This window comes from Pseudopodoces humilis, chromosome 10, assembly GCF_049639895.1.
Source record: "Pseudopodoces humilis isolate 2021_Gansu_Grassland_sample_001 chromosome 10, ASM4963989v1, whole genome shotgun sequence".
Lineage (NCBI taxonomy): Eukaryota > Metazoa > Chordata > Aves > Passeriformes > Paridae > Pseudopodoces > Pseudopodoces humilis.
This window is the reverse complement of record NC_142209.1, coordinates 5,369,610-5,396,114: the sequence shown is the minus strand read 5'-3', so window position 1 is coordinate 5,396,114 and position 26,505 is coordinate 5,369,610. Positions and strand designations below refer to the sequence as shown.

General features: G+C 40.9%; 1 protein-coding gene across 1 annotated transcript in view; it reads left to right on the top strand.

The window, feature by feature from the left end:
• The window catches only part of CDC73 (cell division cycle 73), a 118,458-nt gene that overhangs the window by 27,924 nt on the left and 64,029 nt on the right, over window positions 1-26,505 (top strand). Inside the window, exon 10 of the mRNA XM_005533506.2 lies at window positions 14,849-14,913. Within this exon, the coding sequence (XP_005533563.1) occupies window positions 14,849-14,913 (65 nt within the window). The remainder of the gene's footprint in view (window positions 1-14,848; window positions 14,914-26,505) is intronic.

Here is a 26,505-nt window from a genome sequence, read left to right as displayed (position 1 = left end):
TCGATGGCAAAGTCAAGTTTCCCTGTGCTGCTCCAAGGTTATGTGTTTAAAGCTTATTCCAGAAGTTTTTCTCAAAGTTTCAACATAGTAGAAGCCAATTGTTACTACTCCCCACAAAATAAAGCAAAAAACCCCCAAAACCTCCACCAATATTCAGTCCTATTTAGTGTAAATCAGAGAGTCTTGCTGTGTGATTTCAAGTGTTTCCTTCAGGAAAGTTTACTGTTGACTTTCTGCTATTGTTGTTTTATGTTTTATTTATAACTTTATTGGATTTTCAGACACAGCTGCCATTTTCCAGAAGTTTGTCTGGCTTTCAGTTAGTCCTAAGTGCTAAGCCCAGGCAACAGCAGACTGTGAAGTTATTATATTTGAGGTGATTCTATATCTATATATAGATATGCTATATATTCTATTCTATATAGCTGGACTATAACATTTTGATGCTCTCTCATATACATTGTTATATGAAAATTTCTTTATAAAGCATTTCTCATTATACGTTGTTTTAAATTGTGTGATATCCTTCTACAAAGGGAGAATAGAATTGGTAGCAGGAGATAGAAGGTTCTGAAGTTTTACTGGTCAGACTTAGTTTGACCTGTTAAACTTTTATTTATTGCATTCACTTTAAAATGTATGTGATTCTTCCTTTTTTTCCCTAACAGAATATTTGCAAGAGATGCACATTAGGAAAAAGAATGTGGTCTATCTGTATTTCTGGCTTGGTGTGACCAACCACTTAAAAAATTTCAGCACTATACATTCACTTCTGTTCTGGAAAACAAGCATAAATTGCTTTTCATTGTGAGAAATTTAAGATGTTGGTGTTAATTACTGGTAAGATTATTACAGAGCTGTTATATGTGAACTGTAAAGTAAATTATGAATTTGTAAAGTAATCAGTGTAGCTTGGAAACTTATGTGTGAAACTTTTACTTGTTCAGGGTACAGTACTGTAAAGGAGTGCTCAGTAAACTCTCATTCAGAGTGACATTTGGTGTCAGGGATTAAATTACTGGGGCTGTGAAGTGGGGTATTGGATCATTTCCAGGCAGTCTGCAGTGTTGATTTCTGGGGCCTGAAGAGTATACACCTGAAAAAAGAAGTGGTTATTCAGTTTTACTTATCCACAGTTCAAACCAAGTCTTTAACCTGAGCTCGTCAGTGTCTGAGACTTGCTCCATTGTTCTGTCTTTATTTCCCTTGACTTCCTTCCAGAAATTCAGGTTGATTTGAGTCTTTTTCAAGCTTTAATTATTTTGGTAATGTATCAGAGCTCAAGTTTGTTCAATTGGATGACTTGAGCTACAAAAGGTGCAGAATCAAAGTGCAGAGTGACCTAGATGGATGGTAGCAGTGGTTTTAAGCGAATGGAAGGCATTCTGAGCCTTAATACAAAGATGCAAATGCAAAGAAATGGAACATGCACCTAAATGCTGACGGAGAATCAGTCCAAAAAGCTGATGCATTAGGGTGCATATTTTCATTTGCATGTCTAATTATTTTAAGTAAAGTCACTCAGATTGATGCATGGGTAATGTATGGACTGGAGCTTATCTGGCTCTATCACTTTGGCCCATGCCAGGAGTGGGTCACACCCCAGGAGCAGGATGACCCGAGGTGCTGCTAGAGCACTTACTCTACAGCTTTTTGGCTGTCAGTCTGGGCTCTGAGGAGGCAAGGATGAGAGGGAGGTCTTTTGCATGGGATAATAGAGGATTTATTGCTCTGGGGAATCTTGGGGGCAAAAGACAGAAAATGCGAGTGTGCAACAGCTGAAATATGGAGGTGGTTCAAAGGGAGGGTACAAAGCAACAGCTAATCAGAGATATCCTGGGGAGGGTAAAAGGCGGGGTTCATAAAATCATCATCCAATGAGGGAAGTGGGGGGGGAAATTGGGTCACATGGACTAGTCAAATGTTGAAATTTAGGGGATTTCTGAAGAGGAATTCCAGGCATGTGGTGGGTTTAAGGTAGGATTGACAGGAGACTCAGGGTAGACTGACAGCATGAAGTGGGGGGGTCTAATTTGGACCAAACCATCAACTTGGGCAATAACAGAACATGAAGAAATGTACTGCAATATCTCCTCATTTTCTATTTAAGAAGGAGAGTTTTGGTGTTGAGGAGTAGATTCTGATTAGGGGTACACATTTCTCCACCAGGATTGCTGTGTGGATACTGCTACATGATTGACCTCGGTGGTGGGAGAGACGGTATCTTGGATCGTCTTTAAGACAGGTCTCTTTAAAATGGAAAAGGCAATTAGAATAAGAAATAGAGCTAAGCAAATCAACAGAATGGTCCTGGACAATACAAGCTAGCCATCCTGTTAGTCCCCATCCTTTAAAGATGGAACTCAGGAAGTCCTCAGTTTCTTGTTGTCTCCGAGGAGTTCTTGCATCTTATTGATGGAAGTGTGGACGCTTTTGGATGTTAAGTTAAAGCAACAGAGCCCTTCAAAGTTGACACACCCATGGCCATATGCAAGAAGCAGAAAGTCAATGGCAGTGCGATTTTGTAAGGTTGCTTTCCTGGTTATCTCCTCGTCATCTACTAGGCCACTGAGAGCCAAAACAAATTTGCTTCTTTTGCAGCCCAACACTCTAAGTGGCCCAATTCACATAGAGCTTTTGCTGAGGCTACCCAGGGCAAAAAGATGGTGATAGCATACCTTTTGAGATGTGACCAGTGAAAAATATTGGAATCGCAGTCTTCGTCCACATCCTTAATACTTCACTTTTGGATGACTGAAACATTCTTTTTGCTTTGCCAATTCATAATTTGGGTTTTGTTGGGAGAAAACAGCGACAGCCGCCCCAAAGTACAGAGGCCTCCAAGAAGGCGAGAGGGGATTTCCGCCCACAACTGATGACTGCAAATCAAGAAGGTGCTTTTGTCTAACTTCAGGGGACGGTAATTTTCAGTTGAAGCAATTTTTATATGGCTGATTGATCGGCATCAATTTGAAACAGTGTATTCTTTCTTATACTGAATAACTGAAACAAATTGTTCTTTTTTGTGGGGTGGCTGATACACAAACTGAATGCAATAAGGGGAAAAGGAGGATCCCAAGGTTTCAAACTCTTGGGGTTTTTCCTTAGCTACAGGTAATTTCTTAATCCAATTTCTCCATTAAACAAGAGGGTTTGTAACAAGTACTTTTACAGTATAAATACTACCATAGGAACGAGAAAGTTCAGCAGAAGTTTGGTGGGGTTTTTGGGTGTTGATCTCTGTGTGTAGGGTTTTTAAACTTTCTGGGTATTTGTTAGGCTTAAATGGAATTCCCATCAGGCAGGTTGATAATGGATCATCAGCAGCTGCCATCAACAGGCACATGTGATCTTACTTCAGTGCCTGGGTCAGGGTGATCCGTACATTCTTTCTTGGTTGAGGGATGATCCATGTTTCTGAGGACTAGCACAGGAGAGTCAGGATTTAAATGGCATTTAAGAACATATTCTCTGACCCAGAGAACATTCTAGGGCAAGTACGCCAAACAAGGGAACAGGATGGCATTCTTCTGGGGGGAGGAAATCAGAGACAGGTAAACATTAACTAAAAACATCTGACATATCATTGGGAAAAGGAACAGTTAGGGACAATTTGTCATGGACAATTAGGGGATTCGGTTTTCCGGTTCCTCAACACTGGCACCTGCAGAGGGAAGCCACAGCTACATCATCTTTGGTGGAGTGGCCCAATCCTGGTATGGGCTTAGGGATGTGTGGTTTGACCCACTTTTGAGGAACCCATCTTAACCCAGAGGGCGTGGAGATGCAAGCATATCCCTGACCCTAACTGATTAACTCAAATGGGCCCTCTACTTTCGCTGTCTCAGGACTCTTCATTAAAACTGGGGGGGTGTTCTCTCAATTTCAGGTGTGTGTTACTGCTGAAATGCCTGACAACAGATGGGTTCAGGTGCTCAAAGGAGCAGTTTAAAAAATTGATGGTAAGCAGTGCCTTACAGAGCTTAATCTGTGGTGGATTGCTGCTGGTATTGCTCTGCTGCTGCTCTAGGACTCTCTTGAATGACCGATGTATTTGCTCAATGATGGCTTGACCTGTGGGGGAGTACAGGATGCCCGTTTTAAGGTTTACTCCCCATTTCTGCAGGAACTCCTGGAGGGCCTTGGAGGTATATGTGGGACCATTATCCATTTTAATCTCTTTAGGGAGCCCCAACACAGAAGAGGCCTGCACTAGGTGTCTTTGCGCATCTGTGGTCTTCTCCCCTGTGTGGGCAGAAACATAGACCGCTCTGGAGAAAGTATCCACTGAAACATGGACATATTTCAGCCTGCTGAACTGCGGGACATGAATCACATCCATCTGCCACACCTCACAGCTGTTGAGGCCTCTTGAATTTACACTGGCACTCAAGGTTGGTACTGCATACCTTTGGCAACTGGGACATGCAGCTACAATGGCCTTGGCTTGGTCCTGCTTTAGATGGAATTGGTGTACCAGGTCAGGCACATTCTGATGGAGTTGTCGATGGCTCAACTTTGCCTGCTGAAAGATGTCTGGCAGGTTGACCATCTCATCTGGGGCAGCCAGGGCGTGTGCTCTTCTGTTCCCCTCCATGATGAAACCTGGCAGGTCAGTGTGTGACCTCACATGCATCACATAGAAAGGTTGCTCTCGGTGGCAAACATAATTAATTTTGAGAGTAACCTAAAGAGGTTAGAATCAGAGACCTCCCTTAAAAGTGTTCTCAGCTCTAGATACTACCCCTGCAACATAAGCTGAATTGATGACTAGATTAAAAGGTTCAGGAAACGTCTCAAATGCTCTGACGACTGTGTCTAACTCAGTAATTTGAGGGGAGCCCTCAACCTCTTTAACATCTGTCTCCCATTTCTGAGTTTGAGAATCCTTCCAAGGTCATCACTGACTTGTGGGATGCTTCGGATGCATCTGTGAAAACTGTCAGATCATTGAGTGGCCTCCAACTTGGTTTTTCTTTGGGGACTAATCTGAATGCCAAATTAAATAATTTATTATTATTATTATTATTATTATTATTATTACTACTACTACTACTATTATTATTATTATTATTATTATTATTATTATTATTATTATTATTATTATTATTAATTGAAATTTGTCCTGGGTAGCTATCTCGAGCAAATTGGAGTATTTCATTTTCCCAAAGCAACTGCCCCAGAACCACTTTTGTCAGCTTACCTGATGTTAGGGTAAGTGGTAGATGGACGCATGCAAAGTCACACCCCGCCAGTTCTTGCATTCTTGCCCTGGCTTTCCAGATCAGTTGAGCCATTAACTCTTGTGGCCTGGTGATACTTTTGGACTGCTGGTGACTGAAGAATACCCACTCTGTGATCAAGAATAGATCCCTCTGGCCCTGGTCCCACTGGAAAATCAGGCCATGGAGGTGTGGCAGTCTTCCCAAAAAAATAAACGGCAAGTCTGGCAGGCAGAGATGAGCTTGTTGTGTTGCCATCGCCTCTTGAGCTTTCTCCAGACCTAGCTTGGCCTTTTGGGTTAGGACCCTGGGAGAACTCAGCTCCTCTCCCCCTTTCAATAAATTGAAAAGGTGGGCTAGGTCTTCTGTTGTTAAGACCAGCCAGGGTCTGACTCAGTTTAAGGACCCACACAGCTGGTGGAGATCGGCTCAGGTTTTTGTGTTGTTTCTGATAGTATTTGAGGAGTAACGGTCCTCTTGCTAATTTGGAGCTCCAGATACCTCCAAGGGGCCATCCGTTGAACTTTGTCCTTTTGGAGTTTGAATCCTGCAGCAATCAAAACATTGACAACTAGATCAAGCACCTGCTGTAGTATATTGTCATTTGGGGCACACACAAGCACATCATCCATACAGTGAAGTTTGATGGTTTCTCTTGCTTTGGCATGCACTGGGGACAGTAATGAAGCAACGTATCACTGGCAAATACTGGGACTGTTTCATGCATTGCAGCAAGGTTCGCCAATGGTAGAGCTTCATTGGTGCTTCTTGATTGATGGAGGGAACTGAGAAGGCAAACCGTGGGGCATCAGCAGGGCCAAGGGGAATCTGGAAGAAACAGTCTTTTATATCAATAACTGCCAAATTCCAGTTTTGGGGGAGCATTGACGGGAAGGGTATTCCTGGTTGAAGAGACCCCATGTCTTCAATGACTTTGTTAATTTCTCTGAGGTTGTGGATGAGTCACCACTTGTCCTTTCCTGGCTTCCTGGTAACAAAGACTGGGGAATTCCAAGGGCTGGTGTTTGACAGAATGTTGCCTTTTGCTTACTGTTCTTCTGCAAGTTCATTGAGTGCCTTCAATTTTTGTTTATTCAGCAGACACTGATCTACCCATACTGGCTGTTCTGTTTTACAGTTCAGCTTCTGGGCATGGTGCTCATCAGTGGCTGCTATGAAAAATCCTGGGGGGTTTTTGGGATTTCAGTTTTCACTCCCCACTGGGACATGGCATCTGTGCCCCACAACCTTATAATCTAAAATGAATGGGTGTAAACTGGCCAATTGCCCATCCGGCCCTTCAATTTGGATGACACTTTTAGATTGTTTGGCTATTTGGGTACTCCCAATGCCCTTTACTTTACCTATCATGGGTTGAAATTCCCAATGTGGCGGCCATTTGGTGGTTGGGATGATTGTCACATCTGCCCCTGTGTCCAACACTGCATCGAGGTGAAGGTAATCTTCACCTTGCTGGAGTCCACACCCTATCCAAGGCTTGTCTTCTCCAATGACTTCTGTCCAGTAGACACCAGGTGAAGAATCATCCATTGGCAATTCATTTGGCATCAGAATAGCCTGGGCGATGATTTGGCCCTGTGGCATAAAGAAAGGTGGGTGGACACAACGCACCATGAGAATGAGTGCCTCCGGCTCTAATGCTAATGATTGCCAGAGAGATTTCAATCTCTTGGGGTGTGTGCTCGGTGTCCCCAATAATGACATATTTACAGTCCAGTCTGGCAAATAAGTCCTTGTCAAATGGGTCAACTGACACAACCTGCCAGTTGTCTGTATTAAAGAATCTGTTTTGTGTAACAACTAGCTTAAAGGGAGCTTGTGGCTTCCAAACCTTCTCTGGGTCCCCACTCTGACATGCTTCATTTTTGTCTCCACACAAAGCAGGCCTGCACTTCCTGTCTATTTTTTTGGAAGTGGTTGTCCCTGTCCCCCCCTGAGAACTTACTGGTTTATTTTGCAGAAGCTGCCCCTTTGAGCAAACTGTGCTATGTGTCCCTCCTGCCCACAGTTAAAACACTGAAAAGGCTGTTGGTGTGTTTTTGGAGTAGCAGCAGCAGCAGCTGTTCTCTCCACTCTGTCTCTTTTTCCTCAAGGCTCTGGGATGGTGGCTCTCTTGGTGCAGGCGTAGGATGATCAACTCAAGGGTTGGAGGCAGTTCAAAGGGCAGGCGTAGGATGATCTTCTTGCAGATGTCATTAGCATTTGCTTGGGCCACCTCTATTATTATCTGTTCCTGTAATGGCTGACTCCCAACCTGTCTCTCCACCTTGATTTGGAGCCTTTTGACAAAATCTGTAAAAGCCTCAAAGGGAGACTGTCTGATATTCACATAATTTTGCTTAGGTTCTTTTGTGGGCATAAGGATAAAGGCCTTCTCTGCAGCTCTGTACCTGTTCTTACTCAAGTTGTCGTATTTTTTCAGCTTGTATTCTAGCTTGTGACCAATCCCCTTCACCACTTAAGTGGTCCATTGAGATGTTGTTATCTGCATCAATGGCACAGTCAGGGTTTTTTGCAAGAGCTCAAGGAGCTCCTGTAATAATCTCTTCCATGTCCTCTCCCATAACAGATATTCTGTTTGGGTTAGAAGACATGCAAACAAATCCCTGATACCGTCAGGAACTAGAGTGTTTGAGGAAAAGGTGGCCTTTAAAATATTCACTTTTTCTCTCAGACTCCTTCTGAGCCTTGCAAAGCTCCTTTTTATGCTGATAATCAGAAGGTTGCCACTTAGGGGTTCCTCTTGTTTGGGTATAGGTAACAGGTGCAGCAAAGGGGTTGGTCTCCTGTTCCGGGTTCTGTTTTTTGGGCTCTTGGCTTCCAGTTCCCATCGTGGGAACCTGAAGCTGGAAGAGGATGAGAGCTGCCAGAGAAGGAGGAGGGAACAGGGGTGGGACAGCAATTGGAATGGGAGTTGCTGTCCACAGGTGACATAATGGGAACAGATGATGTCATGGCAATGGGAGGCATAGCTGGTGGAAAGGAAGGGGGATTACCTGGGGAAGGGGTGGAGTTTGGGGAGAGGGGAGGAGAAGGAGGGGCATGAGTAGGGGTGGGGTCAGGGGATAGGAAGGGGTTGGAAGGAACAGAGTGAAAGGATTGTGGGAAAAAGAAGCACAAGGTGGGGGCTGAGCCATGTGGCTTTCACCATCCTGTGTCTCTTGAGGGTCATTCTGTGGGGCAAGGGAGGACTCAGGGAAAACTTGTGAGTCTCCTTTAGATGTGATTTTAATGTGATTTAATGATTTTAATGTGAGGGGCATTAACTTGAACTGGAGGATTAACAACTGGGAAAGAGGGGTTTAGGAAAGGGTCCCTGATAGCATGGCCATTGCTCTCAAGGCAATGGTCCCAAGACTGCTGTGGGAAGCCAAGGAGTTGGTGGCTCTCCTGCACTTCATTGCAGTTTGCCTGGCACAGACTTCCTGGTTCAGGGGACAAGGATTTTGGATCAGGGGATGGGGGAGCTGGGGGTGTTAGTTCGAGCGCTTTCCTCCACTTTCCTCAACTATCACTGACTGAATTAGCAGAAACAATGAAAACAATTCAGCAACCAAGACATCCTCTTTATTTGTCAAGGCTGTCAGTTTGCTCTCAACTACATCCCAGAAGGGGATGGTTGGTATTTCCCTTGGAAAGTGGAGGAAAAGCCATTGAACAAACTGCTTTAAGAACTCCTTTGAAAACTTTTTTTCCCACCCTCCAGGGTACCCACAATTTGAAAATAAATCCCTCTCTGCTGTGCTGACAATTTTGCACTCATTTTCCTTGATTTTAAGCTGCGTTGGTGCAGCAAAAATCCACCCTCCCCTGCAGCAAAAGAAACAACAAACTAAACATAAGAGTTCCAGGGCCAGTCTCAGGGACAGGGTGGTTTCTGCTGCCAACTATTGTGGCCTGTAGAATAGTGGCCCCCCTCCACCACCCCTGGGAGGAAATTAACCCTTCCCACAACTTGTGAACACCCTCAGCCTAACTTGGGGTATGCTCACCTTCCTTTGGCCTGCTGGACAGGGGCCACAGGGAAGTCCTCCTCAGGGAAGTGGTCCCCTGGATGCTAGAGGGTTATCGCTTCCTCCCACCAAGAGCCACCAGAGAAAAACTGATTTGCTGCAATTGGAGGCAACTGATGGCCAGAACTTCTTGGATAAAATCCACAGTTTGTCTGTGGGGTCCATTCACAGGGCCCCACATTGGGCGCCAGCTAATGCATGGACTGGAGCTTATCTGGCTCTATCACTTTGGCCCATGCCAGGAGTGGGTCACACCCCAGGAGCAGGATGACCCGAGGTGCCGCTAGAGCACTTACTCTACAGCTTTTTGGCTGTCAGTCTGGGCTCTGAGGAGGCAAGGATGAGAGGGAGGTCTTTTGCATGGGATAATAGAGGATTTATTGCTCTGGGGAATCTTGGGGGCAAAAGACAGAAAATGCGAGTGTGCAACAGCTGAAATATGGAGGTGGTTCAAAGGGAGGGTACAAAGCATCAGCTAATTGGAGATATCCTGGGGAGGGGTAAAAGGCAGGGTTCATAAAATCATTGTCCAGTGAGGGAAGTGGGGGGGTGGGGGGGGAATTGGGTCACATGGACTAGTCAAATGTTGAAATTTAGGGGATTTCTGAAGAGGAATTCCAGGCATGTGGTGGGCTTAAGGTACCCCCCCTGACAGGGAACTCAGGGTAGACTGACAACGTGGGGTGGGAGGGTAATTTGGACCAAACCATCAACTTGGGCAATAACAGAACATACCATTAACAAAAAGCACAGTGCAACACATGGGGATGCTAGAAAGGTAACTAGTGATGAAGCACACTGGAAATGTTTATGGTTCTTTTACCAGTCTTTGGGCCACAGAAATGAGAAACTATGACCATAGTACATGCAGTGACTGAAGAAGAAAAAAACCAAACTGGTGATAGGTTATGTTTTTGAAGCATTAAAGTTGTTTATTCAGTTCTAGTTATTATGTTTAGTCTCTCAGGATGTAGTTTTAAGGCATCTCTTGATGTTGGTGTTTTTAACAGTACATATATTTCTAAAATCTGCCTATATTTGGCAAATAAAAGGTTGCAGTACAGTTTTTCATGACAAAATTATTGTTGGGCTTTGCTTGCATTCTTTAGTCCTTAGTGTTTGACCTGTGATTGAAACGTTTAATATGGACTGCCCTTTGCCTAAAGGAAATGTGGGTTATAACTTTGTAGTAATTATACTGAAAATTCACCGTATATTGAATCCCCTCAAGTTTTTTAATAGTTGTTCTGCATCTAATTCTAAGCTTAAAAACAAAGGTCTGAAGTCTTACCATCATGGTACCTTTATTTATGAGGCTCTTTTTTCTTAAATAACCTTTTCTTAATAGGCGGTTTATCACTTTAGCTGCTTCTGCTACCGGCAGTGAAGCTGGAATTTTGAAGCTGGAGGTATATACTAATTCTTGGTCAACTATTACCTTTTCATCTCAGTGCTGGTGCATGATTCAGCAGCACAGGCTGGAGCTGCTTTGGGAGGGAGGGAAGAGGTGTTGCTTTTGTGTTCTTGGAGGGTGTGGTGCAGCATTTGTGCTGAGGGCATGGCCCAGGGGCTCCCAGTCTCTCTCTTCTGCTCTTCTTACTCTGGCCTGTGATTCCTCTTGTATGCAGGTCTACTTTTGAGCAGCTGTATCAGGGTCAGACTCTGGCCTTGGAGAATAATCTGGAAGAAGTGCCTTTGGTTTCTAGCCTGGTCCTTGAATATCTTTTATACCAACCTGGCTGACACCCTCAGCAATTTTTGAAGTGGGAATGAAACTGGAATTGTCGAGTCCCTGATGTGGAAACATTTGTTTCCTGCTTTGCCCAGGCTGTGCACAGTGAGTGGAGCTAAGGGTGCTGCTGGATGTGCCCAAGTATACAAACTATTGGGACCTTATAAAATGATACAGACATGCAAGGGGCAGGAGTCTTGATTCTGTTTATTTCTGTAAGAGAAGTGATTGGCTGGCAGGCACAGTTTCACATGGTGCATGTGAGAGGATCAAATCAATAAACCTGTGTTTTGGGAAATGTATCAGTGCTGTTACTGCTTCAGGGGAGTTTGCTATGGACCTCTGGAAGCAGAAGATGCTTAACTCTAATTCACCAGATTCTTGAGAGTTTGAGGCAGAAAATTGGAGAGCTGGTGGGCAGTTTGGGAGGTGGTTTCTTCTACTGATCCCACCCTACTGCAGATGGCAGAGCATGGGCCCTGCAGTAGCTCTTGTAGAGGCTGCAGCAACTGTCTGCAAGAATGTATGTGGGTACCTACATTGACCATTTAACATGTCTTACATTTGAATTATTACAGAAAGCTACTATGCCATTATTTGCTAATTCTCAGAACTGTTTTATTTGCTACCCGAGTAGCTTCTAAATACTACTGGGACCCCTGTGTAGCTACTGGGAACATTCATCAGGCAGGAAACTGTAGTTTGCTAGAGGCAAGAAGTGGCTTTTCATCCAAGTTATTTACATCTTCTGCTAGAAAGAAGGGTCAGGACAAGGCTGGAAGCAGGAAGCTGATAAGCACCAGAGCTGTGGTTTGTGGCTCTCGTGGCTCATTAAATGAACCAGGAAAGATTTTATGAGAGATTTGGGAAGACTTTTGCAGAAGGTGAAGCCAGTGGCAGTTGAGCAGAGATTTGTTCCTTGCCAGGTGCCTCTCTCCTTTGATTTACTTTCTAGCTGTGATGCTGGCTCTGTGGGCCTTTATTCCCTTTGCAATGCTGATGGAGACATGGAACAAACATGGAGAACTAATTACAAAGTCAGGATTTGTGCTGAGAGGAAAGAAGCCACAGCAGGCCAGGCACAACAGAGGATGGTGCTGTGCTGGTCTTGCTATGGGGGGTCTGTATTCTTTGGAAAGACCATCTAACCAAAACAGTTGGAAATATATGTCACAGGCATGAGGATCCCCTAATAGGTCAGTTTGGAAAGGATAGAGGTTCTCCTGGTGATGATGTTCTGAAATTCACAAACAACTATTAGCCTAGATTGGATGCCTCTGATTTATGTCACTCCAAGTGATCAAAAGTATCCCTTCAATTTAGGGAGTTCCACCAAGTATTCTACAAGGCTTCAGGCACCACCTGAAATATTAACATGCTCCCTGAACTGCAGCAGTGACCTATATAGTCACAGAACAAACTGTTCTTCATGGAAGTGTTTGTGTAGTCACATCTTGACCATCCTCAGCCCAAGTTCAGTGGTGTGACCTCTTGAGCGAAGACTCAAGGCATAGTTATAGCTTGGGGTTGAGGGGAAAGGTGGGAAGGCCTGTCAATTTATAAAGGGAGGCTAGGCTGCTTTCTTTGCATTTTTTTGGTTGTTTTTTGTTTGTTTGTTTTAAGTAGGAAGGACTGGATTCATATTTGTCTCTACCTGCATTTTACTTTCTAACAGTCGTATCTGTCGTTCAGAAATGTTAAATCTGGCAGAAGGGGAGGGGTGGCCTTGAGAAGTGAAGCTGAAGATCTGGAACTGAGCTGACTGTAAAACAAAACATGGTCAGTGACACTGGGCATCTTGACTTGGAAGTGAGTGGCAGGTCTGGTGGCATAATTGAGGGAGTGAGGGGGAAAAGGTGAAAAGGTGAAACTGTTCAGTAAGTAGATAGCTGTCTCTGTGATGAGGTGAGTATGATAAGTTCCAGCACTGGAGTATCTTTTTTCGGCACTGGAGAGTTCTTAAGTCTGTGAAACTTTTCAGCCTTCTTTCCTTTGAGTGCCTGATGATCCTCATCTAAGGAAGAAAGGATGAGCAGCCACAGGTGTTTCCCAAAGCATGTGCACTGCTTTCAGTGTTTTCTAGGTTTCAGTTTAAGTTAATTTACTCATGATGAGAACAAGAAGCTCTAACAGTTTTGAACATTAAATATTTTTCTTGGACTTTTTTTAGGTTTGGGTAGGAGCCGTGCTTTAGTTCTGCCTTATTTCTTTGTCTATCTTGATTTTGTGCTGGTGCACAAAATGAAGGGGGCATAAGAAATGACAAAAACGTACCAGTTCCAAGTAGCAGTTTTCTGCACAGCATCAGTAACCTTTACCCAAGTCCAGCTGAAATAGCCCAGAAGTTGCTTAGATGTAGACAAATGCTTGTTTATCATGGTTTGAGTGATGATTATCATGCCATTTTAGGTAGGAATTGTTTGGATGCTTGGGTGATGGGGTCAGTTGATGGTAGATGCATGAGGCTAGGGAATTTACAAACTGAAAAAGGTTTTCTGGTGAGTCCTGGTGGCACTGTTCAGGAGATTACTTTGATCTTAAAGGGCTGAGACAGCGAAGGAGTATTCAAAAGCAAATAGGCTACTGACTGCAGGTTTAGTCATTGGGCAGTTGCAGGCTGCTGGCACTTAGCATAAATTCAGTCGAATTAAAACTAATTAAAAAACCTACCCCAAGAACTTCCCTTTTTATAACTTTTAATGTGGTACTGTGTATTTACGCAGATTCTGTCCTCTGTATCATATGACAATGATGATGTTGCGCTTCAGCACACCAGAAGTGAATTTATCAAGTATAATTGTTATAAATAGCTCACCACAATCGGGTTGGTCAATCAATAAGGCAATTTATTAATTTGTTAATAAAGGACAAGCAAGTAGTGCTGAGGACAGAGAGAGTCTCTGCTTCACCAACACGCTGACTTTACCCCTGGTCACTGGCTCTTTTATAGGCAGTTGGGCTGTGTCATGCCTTCTATGCTGGGGTAGAAGTCCGGGCAAGCCCGAACATGTTGGCTATCTCCCAAGCAGCAGTAGCTGGAAGCCCCCCACCAGGTCTGGACAAAGCTCCAACATGTGGCCAGCTTGCACTCTTAGCAAGCAGGTAACAGCAGTAACAAGTTTTTACATGTTCACACAAGCCCACTGTCTCTTTATACATGAAGAGTGGGTACAATTCATAATTAAAGCAATTACATACATGACAAAAATACATAACAGCAAAAGCTACCAATTCACAGCAAAGGGATTTAAACAAAAATAATGAAATCATTGTATTTTCCTTTGTCTCATGTCCATGTTTTACTTTAAGATCAGTATTGCTGTTTATACTGATCCCATGGTGTGTTTCCATAATGACACGAATCTCTATGTAACATCTCACATAATGACCACACTTTTATAGTTGTCATGTAAATTGGTTTTTTAGGTATATTTTCCCATTAATACAAGTTGAATATGTTGCATTATAACATATTCTGGGAATATGAATGGGGCTTCTCAGTCTCATAGTGAGAATTTCTGAGACCGCATGCAAGTTTTAACATAATCTCACAAAGATTTAGGTTTATAGCCTTTCTCTGAAGTGCCTTCAATTATTCAGAAGGAATAAGCTTCCATAATAAGCAGGAAAAGCTTGCTCTGGTTACAGAAATCAGCAAAATCAAACTGACCTCTGTCTAAAGAAAGCAGATTTCCTAGTGGCTACCCAAGTTTTGTACTGGGAAAAGAACCTACCAGCAGCAGCAGCAGCAAGATGTGTTCTTTTACAAAATAACTGTAGAGAAATCTCCAGTGTTGTCCATTTAGACATGACACTGCTATGTTCACAAGGATTTACAGAAGGCTTCTTTTTCTTTGCAGAAACGGAAGGCTTCAAGATTGATACCATGGGCACTTACCATGGGATGACTCTGAAGTCTGTGACGGTGAGTGGAAAGTTTTGCTTAAATATGTTTTATAGACATGATTGTAAACATATATGCAATATATGTTTAGAGATAGAGATATCTTATCTTCCTGACTTAGGCTCCGGAAGGTTACATAGGCTAGGTAACAATCGGTGAACATTCTTGTCTATGTAAATACAAAATGTATCTGATTGTTTTAGAGGTCTGTGCCCCAGGGATTTGTTTGCAGTAAAAAGGTGTGCTGGGAAGGCTTCTTGACATGCAGCTTTTTTCTGTTATACTTAACATACCCAGGTTTTTACTGACCATAGGTGTATCTGGAAAGGCCATAAGTGATCATAATCATAACTGATAAAACTATACTCAGAAAACTGAAGTAGTAAACCCGAGTTTTGGAGTATTGCTCTGTTTCCCATTCAGCATTTAATAAAATAAAATTTTTTGGTGGTGGAAGGGTTTGACCTCAGCATTACTGTTAAAGCTTTCTAGCCTGGTGAGATGGACTTCTGTTGTATGGCTGTACAATGCTGTCAGCTGGAATTGAACCATTCACAGATGAGAAAGAGAGACCGTCAAACAGATTCCCTTTTCTTGCTTTGGCCAATGTTTGTCTGCTTTTGTGGAAGTGAGTTGAATGCTCTCAAATAAATGCTGTTTTGATCTGCTGGTAAGTATAACAGATGCTGCAAAACTGCTGTAGTTCTCTCATTAAGGTTTTTGCCAGCTGCATACCTATGTAAATGTGATGAACAGACAGCACTAAACACTCTCCTAAAACCATGCACTGCTTCTAGCTTGCACTTCTCATTTGAATATAAAATAGGATCTTGAGTAGAAATTTCTGAAAAACATTCAAATGTTGTTTTTTTTTAAATAAAAGTCCTTTCCCAACTCCTTTTTTAACTCCTCTTGACTTAGGATAGTGTAAAAAAAAATAAAAATGGAAGGGAATATTTAAGGAAAGAATCTATTTAGCAGTAAGTAGTGTAATTTCTAGATGAATTCAGAAATTGATAGGATGAAGAAAAAAGATAACTTATTATGTCTGAAGATTTGTTCTCAAACTTTGCATTTTGGGCTGCTTTATGAGGAGCCAAAGTGTTGTTATACCAAACCCAGGTTTCTATGAGATAGCGTATCTGCTTCAAGAGGTAGTGATTAGAAATGGGTTAATAAATAGGTTCTGTTTAAATTGCTCTGTGGGGAGAAAAAAGACAGGAGAAAGAAAAAAAAGCAAGATTATACTAAAGCAGAAATGTTGAAATGTTTTAAGCTTAATCAGTGTAAAATCTGTAAAAGTGAAGGGATGTACAGTAACTCTAAAAATTATATGTTTTTTTTAAGGTCATAAAAGGTTGGGTTTTTTTAAGAGTTTTGAGGTTATTAAACTGTCCTTGTTGGTTTCTTCCATTTAGGAAGAAAATATAATATATATTAAGTTACAAGTAAACCTTTTTTTAACATAAACCAGAATTTTTTGAAATAACTGTTTAAGAGTGCATGACTGCACATAAAGCATCATCTGGTATCATAAGAAATATTAAAACTCCATCTGTCACTTAGCTTTTGTCTAAGAAAGAACTGATGAGGCATTTTTGGAGCCTTATTTCCACACTATTAAAGAGGTGCCCTCAATATTTAGCTCATTCGTAAATTGCAGTGACATCCTAGCTTTGTGTTTCAGATGGGGGAGAAATAATTGGTTAATTATGTTAATCTGTTTTTGTCTAAACTTTGTCATAGTGATGAACCACAGAATTCTAACCCTTAATATTAGATTGTATTTTTGTGGAGAATAGTTAATCTCCTGCCACTTGGCAAGTTTCATATTTTGCTTTTACTCGAGGTTTCTTGTGGTTTATTAGGGCTTTTTTATGCTACACGAAATTAGGGAGGAAATGGGAAAGTAATTGCTTCCCCTAGGTGTTTAATGTGAAAGTATATTATACTCATTGGCTAAATCATAGGAATATGGAGCATAGCACTGGAATTCATTCCGCCTGCATGAGCTCATCTGCTGTCCTCATAGTATTGGTTTAATCCCTGTAGGAACTCATCAAACATTTCAAAGGAATTAGAGTGCTAGGTAGCTCCTGGTTAGAGACACTATTCAAACTTCAGACCTCTGATTTCCAGATGGATGCTCACATTTGAAAGCTTCTTTTTTTATGCCATTGTTCTCCTTGACATGATGGCTGCTCCATTTTTTTCTGTGGTGTTTGCTTCCATTAATGTATTTCTGGAGTGTGGTCAGATTCCCTTAAAACTTACAGTTGTTACCTCCAGTGTAAAGTGATCCACTGTTTGGAGTTGCACAACTGTTTCTCATACAAAATGTATAAAAAGTTTCTTGTTTTGTGTTATATTCCTTACACTTGCACTCTGCCTTATTGTAATTCTCTGTAATGATTTTTATGAAATGTGCACAACTTCAGTTTTGTGTATGTTCTTGCTGAAACGTGAGCTGTCCTAGATGCTTGTTCTTTTTAACAGCAAAACAAAAACTTCATCTTGACTGCTTTCTTTTCATCAGTGATGTTGGAAACTTTCTTAGCATTCAGAATTTGTGCCAGAGCAGATGGTGAATGGTGGGCTTTTTCTGAAGTAATGTCAGCTAAAATAACTTGTGCTGCTGGCAGTTCTTCCCTGTAACAGGGTTTTTGCTTGATTGCCACCCTGTCTCTTAGGAAAAACTTACTTATTTATTGAATTTTTATTGTGAAGGCATGATCTCATTATTCTGGACCTGGAATTGTTTATAGGCATTTTCCCCAGAAAGATTTTTAATTTTTTTTTCCTTTTTTTAATACCTGTGGCATGTTCTATTTGCCTGGCTTGATGGTGTTTTGGAAAATTATTAAGTCAGCTAGTTATCGTAGCTCTTGCTGTCTGGTTCCCCAGCAGTTCATGTAGCAAACCATTCAGCATGACTTTTCAAAATCTGCAGGTCTCCCTGCAGGCTTCATTTCCAAGCATAATCCCCTGTGTAGCAGAACAACTTCTGTTCTTTTACCTAGGAAAGTTTGGTGTTTGAGGTGGATCAATCTTTGTTGAGAAGTATGTTTGTATTTCTGTACCACACAGGGTGTGAGGTAATGCTGAGAGAGAATCTCAAGCTGATACTCTCAACATTCTTTGTTGTGTAAATTTGACGTGTTTGTGGCTTTAGTCTCCCGCTTTTCTAAAGTGTGATGTTAACTTGGAGGCCAGTGTCATCTGGTGGAAGCCTAGAAGGTGGGTCTTACCTTTTACTTACAATGAAATTGAATTTTGGACTATTCATTTCTGTAACTAGGCTCTGTGAATCATTTAACTGTTAGTGTAGCTCAAGATGTAAAGATCAGACCAGTTACCTGCACCTAGGGCAGGATAGGAAGAAGTTGCTTGTTCTGTGAGCACCTGATAAAGCTGGCTGTGGGCAACTTCCAAGCTAAACTCTTCCAAGCTGAGGGCATGCTTTGTATTGACTGTGTGCACTTGCAAACACTTGTTTATCCATTGCAGTATTAGTAGTGGTGATGCTGGTTTTATTCATCTTTGTGCTTTCATCCTGGAGTTCTCATGGCTTTAATACAAAAGAAGGAAACAGCATGAAAGGCTGTGGAGTTCTGTAGGTTCATTTTCCCCAAGTTCTGAGTGCCCTTGGCCAATCAGGAGCTATGATTCAGGGTGCTGGAAACTTGTGTTCAAGTGAACAAGAATTGCATAGCACTGCAGTAGGCCCTTGTAGAAATTATTTTTTTGTCTTTCCTAATTGCTGGAAAGCTCTCATGTTTTCAACTTGGGGTTTCTTTTAGCATTCAGGGCTGCTGAAGCTTGGGAGCTTCTTCCTTTGTGTTTGGTTTTTGCTGCTAGTAATGGAATGTGTTATGGATCATCTACACACATAAGCAGCCAGAACTACTGTTGGCATTTCTTTCTTTTCCTGTTCAGTAAACAGGTAGGTGCAAGAGCTCTTCTAGGATTGAGCTGATGGCCTTCCCAGAGTGTCTGGAGCTATATCTGGATGATCGGTGTAGTTATTGTGGACTTCACTGGAGGCACTTATAACAAATTCAAATGCAATTTTCTGTGGTGTATTCAAACTTTGTAAGTAAGAAATTCTGTGTAAATTTCAGTGCTTCTGAGTTGAGCGATATTTTTCCTCCGAACTGACAAAAGTGACATCTCTCTTACCATTGTACGCTGCCAGGCTTTACAGCAATCTCTGGGTAAAAGTGCCCTGAGTAAACATATGAGTATATCAATAATTAAAGAAAATGCATTACATTTCAGTTACGACAAGTACATTTCATAATCCTAACAGAAGCCAAGTAATTAAAAAGGAGTCCCTATATAAACCAGAGTACAAGCAGGTCTAATTTCAGAACTGGAGACTGGTTCAGCACCCCTAAGGTCAACACCATTTTTCGGTCAGTATCAGGTTTGGGGAATTAATTAATCAAAGGATGTTACTGTTATTGCCCTCAAAATCTTTTGAGCTGGGTAGAATCTCTGTAATTTTTATTTTTTTTTTTAACTGAGAGGTTGTTTAACCACCTCTGGTATATTTCCAAAGGAATAGTGTGTAGTATAAACAAACAGGATTACTAAATTATGGCGCTTTACAGACTGAGCCATTGGAGAGGGAGCATTTGGGGCAGAAAAAATTAACATGGTGTGTGCATGTATTTTATATGAAAGACTTAAGAAAATTGATATGCTTCTGTGTGAGTAGGTAAATCTACAGGATCCTATGTGTCAATCAATCACAATTGATTGTGAGGCATTTGTGATTCATTGCCAAAATTCAAAATGACTGTTTTGAAGCATATCGTGGAGTTGGACGTTGTCTCTCAGTGGTCAGATAAATAGTACTTTAAAAAAGAAATAAAACATAATACATCTTTAGTATGAGAGATGGAAGAGAGATACCTACTTACCCACATCAGCATTTTTCTGTGTCATGTCCTAATCTCATTAAAGTGTTGAACAATGGGATTGAGGGAGGAGTCAGCAAAACAATGGACTCTTTGAAATGTTAGAAACAGGCTCTGAAGTGCCTTATAATTTTTGTGCAGCCTGTGCATAAGGTGGTCATTATTCCCAATGTGAGTGCAACACCAGCCTGCCTACACCCCCACTCTCGTCTGCAGGCTGAGCAGCATACTGTGAATTCTCTCTGTGCATCCTGTTCAGTTTTTAACCAGCAAGAGGAGGTGAGGAAAACTGTAATAATATAGAATCATAAAGTTACGTAGATTTGCACAGAGGGCAGATGTTTTTTCCATAGATGATACATGAGGTAGATAATTGTTTCGACTGGGATTGCAAATTATTTTTCACCGTAAGTATACTTCTCTATAACTAATTCAGACATACTCATGAGGTCCTTGGTCCATTAGCGTTAAGGGCCAGGACATGACCATGAAATCAAAAAATCCTTTAGCTGGAGAAATTGATATTTCTTCAGAATAGTCTGCCAACAACCTTACACTCCTCTGGATCAGCTGAGAAGAAGACTTTGTGTGTCTGTATTACTTTAATGAGAGTGGATAAAATGCAAGCTTCCTAAGAGCTATTACTGTATTTTATATTTTTAGGCCCACACGACAGTTTCAGTGGTTGGTATTTCATTCCCTCAGTTGTATTTCAAATATTAAACTGCTTTCCTTAAAGAGTTTTAGTGTAAATAGTGAAGCTGATACAGACCAAGAAAAATCACATACAAATGCTGCTTTCAAGAAAATGTTAGGTTGAACAATGGTGCACTCGTTTTCTTTGGGATTGTAAATCGTGTACGTTTATGCCAAGATATCTGACTGTTGTACTGCATTACACAATAGAACTGCCTGTTTTGTTCCATGTAATAGGTTTTATGTTGAGGCTAAGAACTGCAAATTCAAGTAAAGACAGGGATGTTGTATAATCAGTCATGCCTCAGGGAGTTAGGCATTGCTGTGTGGCACCAGTGTGCTGCTGAACAAGAGGGAGCAAGACCTGGAGCTGTGCAGCTTTGTCCCTGAATGAGTGTGCCTGGTGTTACCGCCTTGTGTAAAACTCAACTGTGTTAGTACTGAGTGTGTTTGTGGCATGTCTGGCAGATCCTTGAGTGGTTTGAATGGAGGAGTGCCAAACATGAGAACCCAAAGCATTTCCGAGTATACATTCAATTAGAGCTTTAGAGATCCAGGAAGCTTTACTTAAAAATGCTTGAGAGCTTCAGACATGCTTGGTATGAGTTCTGAGATGACCTCCTAGACCTGTCTTGATCCAAACCTGCATGACAGGAGTGTATTTGCCAGCCCTAGGGGTATCACCTGAGAAACTCATCTGCTGTGCACTAGGACTGGGATCCTTTATGAATGTTTCAGGAGTCACTCTCATTTGGAAGCATAGCGCCAAATAAAACTGTGTAGGACATTTTGTGTTCTTTGAGTTAGATGTCCACCTTTACTCGAGTCCTGTATAGGATTCTGCTTAGATTCATTTGTATTTCACAGGTCTTTGGGTTTGTGTGTATTCAAAGTTTTATAGGGTGCTGCTCAGTGATTCTAGCTTAACCTGAGCTACAGATTTTTATATTTTATCCTAATAGTTCTGAACAATCAGACATCATGCACTACACAAACTTATTTTAAACAACTGGGTCAACACCTTTCTCTCTACAAATTATCTCCAAACATCTAATGAATGTCTAATAGCTGCATCTTCACCTGACTCTTCTGGGGAAAGAACAACTCTGCTGTTATGTAGGGTTGTAATTTATTCATAGCTGCTGAAGGTGGTGTAAAGTTCTTGCAGACCCAGTAGAAATGAGCATGTGTCAGATGGAGGATCAAAAAATAATGCACTTTAACATACCTTTTTCTCCCTGCAGGTTATGGGTAGCCATCCTCTTGTCTCAGAATTCACGTTTTAACAAAGTTTAGAAGGCTTCTAGCACACTTTGCAGTTCACGATACAGTAATTAAGTCAAAATTACAATTAAAGAATTTAATGATCATCTGAGTAATTCATGTAGCTGATGTGAGAGAACTGAGTCAAGATTTCCTTCTCAGGTCAGTTTTTGAGATTATACCATTGTCTGTCACTAGAGGACACAAAATAGAAGCATGGGTTCAATCACAACAGCCGAGGTTTTCATCCCAAGGAGGCAGAAGCCTTTATTTCACTGTTTTCAGCCCCTTTTATAAATACAGGTTAACATGATTGGTAAAAGGAGCAGCACCTCTCTTGTCCCATTGGTGGAATAAGAGAAAAACACATTGAGAACATCTGTGCATCACTGTTTTGGGAACCAAAACCCTATTTACAAAACAGTCCTTGAGAGAGAAAAGTTTCTCAAAAGACTTTTCCTTGGGAAACATATCAGCCACTGACATGCTGAAAACTCTCTCAGGCTCAGAAAATCATTTCCACAATTGTCATTAGGCCCTTTGACACTTTACTGCTTAGCTGTTTGCTTGTAATAGAGTAAGGCAGAATTCATTATTTGTGGAAACAAATTTTCTGCTTTTTGTGCTTGGAGTACTTGCTTATACCTGACTTAGTATCATAGTCGTACCTTCTTCTGAGCTTGGGAAGTAGGATAGCTTGTTACCTTAGCAATATCCATAGGAACTGCCTCAGAGCCTAGGCTTATGTACATCTTACTCATGCTACTTACTACTACTTGAGTTAAGCCAGAGCACTCTCTCCTTTATGATTTGTTTATAACTTTTTTTATACATTCTGTGCTTAGTCCTTTTTGTTGCCCTGTTTGAACCCACATAAGGACGGTTGTTTCAATTTGTGGACCTTGTTCTGGTGTTGTTCTTTTAAAGGTCTACTTCCTTTCCTTTTTTTTTGCAGTTGTGCATTTATTTTGTTGTTTAGTTGAGGGTTTTTTCCCCCCTCCTATTGAATTCTTTCAGTATGTGGCTGGAAGTGTGTGATACCAGAGGGTATATTAATGTGGCAGGTTTTGTTTGTAGATACACAGTTATTACAGTAGTGTGGCATGGACAGGTGTTCTTTAGTTCTTCAGTCAGAATATGTACAATAAAAGGTAGTCTTTTCAAAGCACATTAAACCTGCAGAGCTCAGAATTGAGGTAAAGCTTTAGAGGCAGATGATGAAATTGATTAAATGCTGAGGCAAGAGCCCTGGTTTTTAGTCTTTTGAGGGATGGATTATAAGTGATGTCATTGGGCGCTATTTCCAGGTAGTGCAACGTAACTAATGAGAAGATCCAGTTACAGTAGCAAAATAGTACATGTTTTTAAGCTTTTTTGGAAGTTCTTTCTTGCACCATTTAAGAAGGTAATTGATTAAGAATGACTATATTTAGGTCTCAAAATATGTGAGATTTTAGTGTTCCATCTAAATCCAGGTGTTAATCTGCCTCTGTCTTATGCAGTCACACTGTTGCTGTTGAATCAGCATCCTCACTTTTAAGATATCTGTAGGCAAAGTCCTGATTTACTCAGGTTTGCTCCAGGTGTTTCTGGATAACAGTCTGTTCAGTGCAGGCTTTCTTCTTAAGTAAATGATTATAAAGGCCATATAATGAACTCTGCGTTAGTTACAGCTCACTCTCCTGGAATTTGGGCAGTACTGATCATTCCTTCTGGAGTATACCTGTGACTGCGAGCTGCTGAGCCACCATCTGGAGCTGGATTTGTGTTTACACTGAGCAATATGCTATTGCAGACACCACTTGCATCACTGCTGCTGCAGGGGTGGGTCGTGGCTCTTTATTCATCTCAAACTCACTCATCTGAGTTGATGGGGAGATGAGTGTTTATGCAAGTGCAAGTAGGCAGGTACTGAATGGTGCATTGGCTGGTTTAATTCTCATTCAACACTTTCTTTGTTCCCAAAAGCCTTATGGGATTTTCTGGAGATTTTTGGTTTGGTATTTTTCTAAGTATCATGACCCTCATGCAAATGGAACTTTTAACATTGAAGAAGGTGATCTGGCAAAAATAAATCTGGTTCCTTACCTTTGTGAATCAATAAATGTGTAGCCTGAATGCAAATTTTTTTGAAAGACACACATTTTTATTTTCTTTTAAAATGTAAAAGGCTAATCTTGGATCTATGCATCTGTAGTATTTAACTATTTCAAATGATGAAGGTTTGTCCAATGTACTTAAAATGTCAAATTTATCTAAGGGAGTTGGTAAATTGAAAGAAATTTATAAATAACTTTGAGAATAACTGTGTTTTTTACAAATACATCATTTAATTAGCTGGCCTATTTTTATAAACAACCCAGACCCCAAGTGGGAATGAGTTATAGAAGTTTTATTGAGAACAAAACAAAATCAGCAAAGCAAAAGGGACAGTGCTGCAAGCATGACAAAATGCCAGAGGCTCATGCACAAAATGGTGGGTTCGCCTTTTATACCCCTGATACTGCATCACCTTTATGCATATTTATTTTTGGTTTTACAGTGTCTTGCCCCATGTCACTCTTTTCAGTGCCAACATAATTTTGTCACTGTGGTCATCAGGGTTATTGGATGAAATTTTGCTCCTTTTGAGGTCATGTCTCAAAAATGTGGCTAGCAACAGTCTATCCCAGACAAACTCATAAACCCACATTACAACACATGATATCATGTTATCCTTGTGAAATCCAGTTTCACAACTAGGCTATTGTAACAACATTAGCCACTTTATGACATATATTATTATCTTAATATTATAATATCAATTCACATAATACTTTGTGAAAGGCAATTCCCACTAGCTCATTTCTCACACCTGTAAAAGTGTTGGTTAGACATTCTACAACATGAACCATTAACAAAGCATGTTTTTATTTCATCTTACAGTTCCATTGCATTTGGCACATTCACATTAAGGTTTAGGAAGTCCAACTATTCAGCTGATTTGCTGCTTTAAGAAATTTAGGATGTATTTTTGGAATTTAAATCTCTTCCTTTCTGTCTCTCCATAAAGATATATATGTGGGTTTTATGCATGAGCAACATATATGCTTTTAAAATTCAGTTCAAGTGTGAAGGAAAACTTGGTGTGACTAAGCAAAGTGACATAGTGATGTGATAAGTTTGCTTGTAGTTAACTGTCAGTCTACTGGCTGTAAATTCATAGTACTTTAAATTTAGAATATTGTTTAAAAAATCTAGTAGTCTTCATATAAATTACGGGTTTTGTCTCTTTAATTGCCTCTCTTCCTCCAAGTGAGGTGGGTGTCTCCTCATGCCCTCCCTTCACCTGGAGAGAAGTGCAGCTACTGAATTACAGATACGTGATTTTGGGTGGCTTGGTGCTGCCATTTTGAGGAGACACAGAGAAGGCACTGCCTGCCTTTTGCTCCCTGGGAGCAGTAATTTGAGGGTTTAATTTCCCTGGCCAGCAATTTTCATAGAAGTTGACAAAGGCAATAACTTTTCTCCGGGTTTTATTGAAATTGGGAAGTAGTTTCAAACCATACTGTGGGAGAAGGGAGGGAATGTTACTGAAGTAGACTGAGAAGATCTGTATTTCCTGAGGTGGGGAAAAAAACAGCTCTGCTTTTGCTTTAGCACAGGAGACTTGAGGGTGCATTATGCAGCACTATCCATCAGCCCTACTTCCCAGTTACCTTTGGAGCAGTTGGTGTAAATCAGGCAAACAGATTTACATATAACTAAAATAAAAATGGAATACAGTCATCATTAAAGCAGATAATGTGCCTGATCAGTTGTGTTTTATCATGATTGCTAACTAAAAAAAAAGACTTGTAGATAGAGAGGCCTTTATAATGCCTTAAGACAAATATTTCGCAGCTAATAATACATAGAGTATATTATAACATACAGAACATGTGCAGCTACCTCATATGGATCTATAAAAGCCATTCTGTTTTAGGCTGATGTTGTGTGCTGGAGCAAACAATATTTTTTATAGTAGCTTTCACTTGTATAATTATGTCTGGAAAATAATGTAAAGAAAAAGCTTCCAAAAATATCTGGACATGATCAGCAGGTGATATTCAGATTAAAGTAGTAAAATGCATGTTAAAATACTACATGGATTTTAATGCTGTCTTAGAAATTAAAATCTAAAGGGACTCTGAACTGCCTGAATGCTGGCTCAGATTTCAAAGGTGAAGCTTTAATAAGTAAATCAACTTCCTTGTTCATAGCTGAAATATTCTGAAAACTCTGCTGGTTTGTTGCAGCTCCCATTCAGAATAATGAAAGTGCCTAATTAGGCAGTGTGCTCATCTGAGGTGAGCTAAATATTTAATACAGGTAGCTTGCGTATTTTTGTTATTGTACTTCACAACAAAACCACAGATTCAGTATGTCTCTTATATTCCTTCCCATCACCATTATCTTCAGACTTATCCGAGAAGCTCATGCTACTTCCTTCACCCTTGAGAAAATAAAACATCTGCCCCACCCATCAGGTTTTAATCTTCTTATGGACAGAATTAATTTAGCTTCCTTCTGGGGAATGTGGTGGGAGAGGAAACTGGCCAAGCCTATTTGAGCCAAAGTCAGTCTTTTGTTTCAAGGAGAAAAAAGAAAAAGAGGGGGTAGGAGGGGGAAAAATCATAAGCTATGAACACTCTTTAGTTATGCCGCATTTATTAAGTATCAATACTTTTCTATGCATTTTACCATAGTTTAA